The sequence below is a fragment of the Mus caroli genome, chromosome 8, assembly GCF_900094665.2.
Source record: "Mus caroli chromosome 8, CAROLI_EIJ_v1.1, whole genome shotgun sequence".
Classification (NCBI taxonomy): Eukaryota; Metazoa; Chordata; class Mammalia; order Rodentia; family Muridae; genus Mus; species Mus caroli.
In genome coordinates this window covers 100943449-100951745 of record NC_034577.1, presented here as the reverse complement: position 1 = coordinate 100951745, position 8297 = coordinate 100943449, and the positions used below count along the sequence as shown (strand labels likewise).

Genomic DNA, 8297 nt, shown 5'->3' with positions numbered 1-8297 from the left:
AAAACAAACCTGACAGTAACTGCATTCCAGTTAAATGTCCACTTGCTCTTTGGACTTTTCTCTGTGTAAAACATCTACAAGGTTTTTAAATGTTTCTTCTCTAGGTGAGATTTATGCTCAAAGGAACATTAAAAGGCTCAGTGTAGCTCAAAGCTTTGGAGTAAGAATTCATCTAGGGCTTCTGATTCACATCCAAGAAGCAAGGCAGCAAAGTTTAAATCATTGAGTATTGACTTTTTATTATTAGTCACTGTTCATAATTTGTTTCAACCAAAAGACAATACACACAGCAGAATCCGAATGCATCCCATGTAAATGCTTACATCCATGTTATTCCTCACTCGCCTCCAAGACTTATCATTTCACTTTAAAGTGTTTTACATCTCAAAAATATGTCTGCAATAATTAGAACTTCATTAGCTGCCTCACTTGGAAACAGCCTTTTAATAATTTTACAGTAAAGAAGATGTGATGGGGGCCTAATGAAAACCACAACTTACAACATATTAAAAGGAGAAGGATGATACAAGAACACAGTGGGGTTCACAAAGGAAGGAGTGCAGAAGCCCTCTCCCATGAGGTCCCCCAAATAAAAATAAAAACAAAACACACAAAGCGCAAATGCAGGTTTTTAAGGGGAGAAAGTCTCCAATGCTCTGTCTTGAAGCCAGGAGCAAGAAGCAACTGCTCAATCTCCTTCAAGCCGCTTCAGCATTTTCTTCTGTTTAAGAGTTCCAGGTTCTGGGACTGGAACCTTGTCCATGGGACCCACTCTCTGCTATTGCTTGAAAAGGGTTTTCACTTTCAGTTCCACAAACAGCCCCACCCTCCCGAGCCAAAGCTGGTCAGAAGTATTTTAAACTTCAGAACTTCCTGTGCAGTTCTCCCTTCCCCCACACCCAGACTGACAAATACTCCGGCATACACTGCCCTCCCAACCACAAAGTTTGTGAATATGCATTTTTTGTTGTTGTTGTTGTTCTCTCTCAGTTTAGGACTCTGTAGTTAAAATACATTCAGTAGGAAAAGAAAAATACACATTCAAACTCCTCCTTCCCCAAGTTTTCACGGCTGAAATATATTCCACTGTAGAAGAAAATAAAGTTGAACCACAAAAGCGGTATTCCCTAACTTCCAACATTCTCTAAAAGGACGAAGAAACGGAAAGCATGGTGTCATATAGGAGATGGAAAATGTCAAACTATTAGTGCTGGACAGTTTTAAAAGTCTGTTTTCATATGTGAGGGAAACAAACAAAGGTTAAGAGCCACACCAGGAACCAAGCAAGGAACACACCTGTACTGTTACACTGAGGAATGTTGCTTTAAATGAAAAAAAAAAAAAAGACCTCGAAGTTTAACAGATGATAACATACACAGCAGAAAACTTCCATGACTCCCTAAACCATCTCAAGGTAACAGCACCAAAGCATTGTGGGAGAAGCGTCTACAGTTGTCTGAGATTACTTAAGAGGAATTCTCCCTTAGGATGACTCTGGGATGGGGAAGAAGGATGCCATAAAAACTACTCCTCAAGGAAGGCGATGCTAATGAGGTACAAGTGCGTATAAAACTGTCAATAAGTGGGGCTCACTGCTTATCACCTTGGCTTTATTCAAAAGTCACAGAAATCACTCTCTTCACAAAGGCTCCGAGGTTGTCAAATACATCCAAATCTGTTTCCTCTTGAAGGGTCACGTGTGGGAAAGGAATGACTGAAATGTGCGAGTAGTCACAGAAACGAAGAGATTTCTCCTTTAAGCTGCAAGGCCAAGTGAGAAGAGAACTAATGCTCCTAGAAACTAAGAAGGCACGCTGAAGCTTTCAAAGATCCAGTCACAGGGGACAGTCGTCACAGCCGTCAGCATCCTAGGCAGGCATCTGGCTGCTAGTCCGTCGTCAGTATGGTGTTCAGGTCGTCTCCCAAATGAATTCCACATCTACACAGCACCCTTTGTGTTAAGGCCATGATTTTTTTTTTTTAAATTCCTTCTCGATAAAGCCATGGATGATCGTAAATGCTACCTCCAAACTCATCACCCGGGCTGAGGCTTTGTCAGCAGAGGAGATCTTTCCAGCTCCATCGGCTAGCACTTGGTCTTGAGCAGATTTCTTCAGATTCAACTCAGTTAGTTCAACAACAACAACAACAAAAAGCAACCAAAAACCTGAGCTGGTTAGCTACAAATGGAGAAAATAAAGCCTCCACACAAAAAGGAATGTTAAGACAAAATTCTATTCAAGAAATCCACCAATACAGCATTAATCCTATCACGTTTCACAGCATTAAATATGCATCCAATGAAATCTGTCTGCAGGAAATCCTAAAGGCTTCCACTGATCAGGCAGAGCGGCTCTCTAAAAAGTTTGCACTTATCCACACCTGTTTTGCTGAACACAGGAGAAATATCCTGTTTATAACTCAGATGTCCATTTACCCAGTCAAGTAAATTTCAGTAAATCTTGCTCTTAAAGGACTATTAAGACCAGAAACTTTCCCTTTTGGAGCCTTTAGTTCAACTCCAGTTTGTCAATGTTAGGAATAGTCTAGCATCTGATACAGAGCTAGGTTTGACAAGACACTGAAGAATTTAAGTAAAGGCGTGGTGAAATGGAGCAGGGAGAAAGGGAGATTTGTATCAAGGTTTAAAACTGAAGCCAAAGTGTCATCTTACTGCATAATACAGTAACAACTGCAAACGTTTTACAAGCAAGGGGGGCCCACTTTTTCTTTCTCCTGCAGTAAACTGGACATGATGCCTGAATACCTGAACATACATAGTACATTCAACGTGTACCACAGACAATCACCTTCACCTCGTTCCAGCAATTCAACATAGAGATTTGGTAACATTAGGGTCTTTTCTAAAAAACACTCGGCACTCTTACTGTTTAAAAAGCTCAAACCTTTAATGCGAATGTTCATGAGATTGGCTTCTTAAGAGACCAATTTCCTCATACCCAGGAAAGGATATTCCTACCCTATGGTGACCTAAGACTTGCTCTCACATAGGGGGCAAGGAAGCTACAAAGCTTCATTTCAACACCATAAAGTACAATGTAGGAACGATTTCTTTAACCGTGTGGTCTTTATTTCAGTGCCAGTGTTACAGATTCAACACAAACGTTCCAGTTAGAAGAAGGAATTCAAACGGAATGCCAAGGTCCAAGCCAGGCTCGGGAAACTAAAAGGGAGGATTGGAGCAATGGATAAGCTGACTCCAGTGTGCTCCAGAGTGAGTCTGGGTCTGCTCTTCCTATGGGCCATGGTGTTCTGTGACAGAGTCTGCTCCTTAAGACTGGACTCCTCTTCTGACCCATTTACCACAGCTCACACAGGCAAGTGACAGGCTTGGGAGAAACATTGTGGGGGAATAGGATCATTAATAACTATTCAGGTGTCTTTTAGAAAGTATCCACTTTGCAATTTAATGGGAATTGATCTTGAAAATCATAGAGAGAGAACTCGTGACTATAGCTAAAGAACGGAGAGAAAGGGGAGCTGGGAGAGCCTTGGAAGTTTCTATTACAAATAGAGCACCATATCCTTCATGCCAAATCTCAACCCAAGCTCTCTGAACTGCATCTGTCCAGTGTTTACAAACAACCTCTCAAGGTCTAACCAGCTTTTTTATATAACAAACATACATACATGTGTGTCTGTGTGTATACAGCAATGCACAGAAAAGGCTCTAGGAGCCTAACACCTCTTTCAAACATCAGGAGAACCAGCAGAAAAGGGCAGAGCTCCCTCGTGTCCACTGTTACAATTCCATTCCAGACTTACGATGGAAACCAGCTAGTGAGGAATAAACACCCCACCTTGCCCAGTCCACAGAGATGCAACAGTAGAAAGTAGGGGCCACTCTTGGCTGTAGAGACAGAGTGAGTGTTTTCTTGCCGTGAATCCCAGTCCTCTCCTCCAGGCCAGCTGCTGATTGCCTCAGTGGCCCAGAGAATGTTGATTCTGGCTGCAAATGTGGGAGGGGTGAAGTGCAGAAAAGGGAGAAGAGGAGGAAGAGTGCAAAGTAGCCTCGAGAAGCAGCCAGCCTCAACGGCGGAGGAGAGGACATTAGTCTTTACTGATGCTTCAAGGTCAGCAGTAACTTGAGGAAAACCCTCCTCAACAGTTCTCTCAGCTCCTCGTGCCCATGGTACAGTTGGGGGGACTTGCCAGCAATCACAACCTCCTTCCCAGAATTCCTTTGATTGAGTGGGATAAGAATGAGAATGGTGCTGCACCCTCATTGCCAGGACTGAGGGGGGAAATTGTTCACTTCTGCTAGATCTTGCATTGCTGAGCCCTTGTGATTATATGTGAGCTTGATCCGCATTCGCAGCTGTTGCTATAAAAGGGAAAGAGAACCATAAATTAATTCACTGAAATGAAATCTCCCTGTCTCTCCAGTCTACAAATGGATTACTTCTTGGAAACAGGGTTCCACTACATTGACCAGGCTAGCCCCGAACCCTTCAGTTCAAGTGATGCTGATTCAAGCTCCCAGGTACTGAGGACTACCGGGCACGTGCTGCCATGCCTGGCTCCACAATGTATTTAATCCTAAGGGTAAATAGAGTGCAGCCAAGGAATGCTGTGTCAAGCGGCACAGAGACAAACAGCCAGTGCTAAAGCATCTGTCACTTAGACAGGAGCCTAAGGATCAGCATCAAGCCATAAATAGGAGAGAACACACACATCTAGAATACCAAGTAGGTCTCCGATGGTGGGGTTGGGGGGTGGGGAAACAAAAGATTTAACTCTTTGTCCAAGTCTCTAGAAAATGAGGAAACACACTGTCACAAGTTCTACATATGGGTCACCTGCTGGTTGGTTTACTAAACCCACAGTAAATATCATCAATGTTTGTATTTCTAAAGCATAAAAGAAATACCTGGGTACACAGGTAACAAGAGTGGTTTTTTTAAGAGTATTATACTTTATGTGACAAATGTCCAATATTAAAACATTGTAAAAAGCTTTGGTGCAGATATCAGATGATGAAAATAATGTGTGCTTGTTTGTACTAATGACATGATCAAGATACAAAAGAACTGAGAAAAGGCAAAGTAATATAAAAGGAACAGCCAGAGTCTGAAGAGCAAACACTGAAAACCACACAGCTAGTTAGGAAGCAGGACCAGCTGATTTTATTGAGAAGATAAAGTGAAACTCTTGCTAAATGGGTTTCTACCACTATTTTTTATTTAACTACTTCATTTAAAATGCTTCCAGTTTTGATAATCATACTAATTACAGCAGTAAATACGGATTTTTGATTTTACCTCTGATTTAAACTTTTGCTAAATCCTCAAAACTATACCTTTAACCCTCACAATAGAGAATTTGTAGTTGCTTTTTAATGTCACTAATCTTTTTGATGTCCCTGGGCTTGGTTTAATCTCTACAAAAGAACAAGGAAGTTGGACCAGACATTTTCCTAGTTCTGAATCAGAAACAAATAAAACTGAAAAGAAGATTTATTTGATAAAGTGAGCTTATATCGTTTACAGACCTGTTTCAAACGCACTACTCACCTTCTGTGGATTCAGAACTTTAATGACTTGTGTGATGGTCCCTGTATTAAAGGCTGGGACGACGCTGCTGCTAGGAGACAGAAGCTGCAGCTGGAATGTCTACAGAGGAACAAAGGGGACTCTTGAGAACAAACAGCAGTGTTAGGTCAAAGATGTCAGCAAGTAAGAAGTTAAACAGCCAGCAGATGGGTCAAAAAACAGGTTTCTCTAAGTTTTGCCCAGTGTGTACATTCCAGACACCTACCCATGATATATAAGCAAAACATCACTCACTCAATTCAAGTCTCTGGTTGTGGGAACATAAAGGTGCCACTTTCCTGTCTCTAGCTAAGGGAGCTCTAGACTCACTTCTCAAAAGGTAACCCTCCTTGTTCTGGAAACCCCGCTTAGTGGATCAACTGTGCACGTAAAGATTGGATGCCTGTGGACTGAAACAAAGCCAAAAAGAACCTGAAAGAAAAGCTTTCCAAATACAATAAACCAACATACTAGACCCTGACTATAGACCTTTATGATTCTGTGGAACCTGATGACTAGGCCTCAGGGACTTGTTTCCTAAAACCTGAATAATGTGCATTATGCCAAGGTATGCCTAGGTTTGCCCCTACAAGACAAGTGAAGGAGTGGCTTGAAAAGCCTGCTGTTAATATGTAAGTGGAACGTTCAGGATTATTCCACCAGAGTCACGAGGCCCTAAAGAAAAAGTACACACAAAACCAGCCCAAACAACAAAGCCCGAGATAAGCCAAATAGCTTAATTTGTTGAGTATGGATAGGTTTTTATCTGTTTAAAGATGAAACAAGAAAGTGCTTTAAGCAAGCCAGGTCAGCCACATTATAAAAAGCCTTCCCTGACTGACAGAGAAGCCCTTTTATAAGCTCAAATATTAGAAAAGGAAAGAGTCAAACAGAAAGCACAGACTTATTGTCTTGAGTCTCATTTATAATTCTATTCTCAAAATGAATTATGTAAGGTGAAAATGTCATTACTAATATATTTCACTACATTTAAGATACTATCAACTATGATGAAAATAGTTATTTTATATAGCACCAAAAAAAGAACAAAAGCTTCCCATTAAACTATGACTAGGCGCCAAGTTTATTAAACGATGACTAAGCACTGGGATAGGTGATCCAACTCAGGGCCTCATACATTAGGCAAGTGCTCCATCTGAGCTCCATCCTCAGCTTTTAAGGTATCAAGTTCAAACTGCATGTCAATTTCAGAGACATCAAAAATTGAAAGCTAGGTAGTAGAATCTATAAAATGTAGCATCTTGAAACTCAAGATACACCAACAAAATATAGTGCCCGGTATAACACCCAAAACAAAGCCATACAAAGGTGATGCTGCTAGGCCAGCCTAGCGTCATTACTATAAAGACCCCAGGTTGTAACAACGGGCATTTCCTGAGCACTGAACACAAGGACATGGCTTCTAGTTGGGTTCACCATAATAGCCTCATCACTGTCAAAGTGTTACTAGGAAGTAGCTATCACCATCACCACTCTCTGCAAACGAAGAAACAAAGATTGACCAACTTCAGGGAACACAGTGAGTACTAAGAGCAAAATAGAACAGCTCTAGAATTTATTAGTGACATAACTATGTCACATAACTTTAAAACACATACATTATACAGAATCTAAAAAGTATGAGCAAAGGTTAACAAAAATGGACAGAAACTATGATAAAGCATTGTCAGCTTCCAACTGCGTGTTGTACGAAGGCTACGCTGCACGTGCCACAGAAAGACTAAGTTAGGCTAAGACTAGCCTTAGTTAAACTAGTAAAGATTAGTTTAGTCTAAGGCAGGGCTTGGCAAATTACAGCCTAATATCTGTTTCTAGCATTCTACTGGAAAAGAGCCATACTTGCTCACTTATATATTGGCTACACCTGGATAGTGATCTTTCAGAGAAAACCTTTGTACTCTGCCCATTCTAAACTTCATTAAAATTTTTTCAATATTCAAAAATGAATGTAAATATTCCTAAAATTTAAGATTTGTTAACATTTAAAACACTTCAATTTACAAAATGGCCACTGTACCAATAGTAAACTAGAGGTTGAGGGGAAAGATTCACTCACCCAGGTATCAAGACAGGAACTTTCCTGAGGCTGGAGGATGGCTCAGTGAGTGCTTGCACCAACACTGATGACCAGAGTTCAAGACACAGAGCCCACATGGCAGAAAGGGAGAACCACCTTCTGAATGTTGTCCTCCAGCCTCCACACACACTACGACATGTGCACCCACACACATACATGACAGCACATGACCAGACACATAAAATAAATAAATGTAACTTTAAAGGTTTAAAATATCTCTAGTTTTTTAAAAAATTTAATTCTAATCTAGTGACTAGCTACCAAACAGTCCTTTATCTAAATTAACGTTCAATTCTGTATTAAATTTGGTGTTTTTAGACCTTTGGCTATATTACTACACCTGTGTCAACATTCAAGCATTAACTTACCACCTTGTAAAATTCAGTTCTCACTAATCCTAAGTTTTGGTTTACTTAAAAATAAAGAAAGAAAGAAAGAAAGAAAGAAAGAAAGAAAGAAAGAAAGAAAGAAAGAAAGAAAGAAAGAAAGAAAGAAAGGCCAGGTGCAGTGACGCACGCCTTTAATCCCAGCACTTGGGAGGCAGAGGCAGGTGGATTTCTGAGTTCGAGGCCAGCTTGGTCTACAGAGTGAGTTCCAGGACAGCCAAGGCTACACAGAGAAACCCTGTCTTGAAAAACAAAACAAAA

At 40.7% G+C, this 8297-nt stretch overlaps 1 protein-coding gene across 2 annotated transcripts in view; it reads right to left on the bottom strand.

Moving 5' to 3' along the window:
• Nucleotides 1-213: 213 nt before the first annotated feature.
• Ap1g1 (adaptor related protein complex 1 subunit gamma 1) overlaps nucleotides 214-8297 on the bottom strand; it is an 87263-nt gene continuing 79179 nt past the window's right edge. For both annotated transcript variants that reach the window (XM_021171150.2, XM_021171151.2), the window contains 2 exons: nucleotides 5535-5633; nucleotides 214-4345 (listed from right to left, as the gene is read on the bottom strand). In XM_021171150.2, the coding sequence (XP_021026809.1) occupies nucleotides 4244-4345; nucleotides 5535-5633 (201 nt within the window). In that variant the 3' untranslated portion in view covers nucleotides 214-4243. The remainder of the gene's footprint in view (nucleotides 4346-5534; nucleotides 5634-8297) is intronic.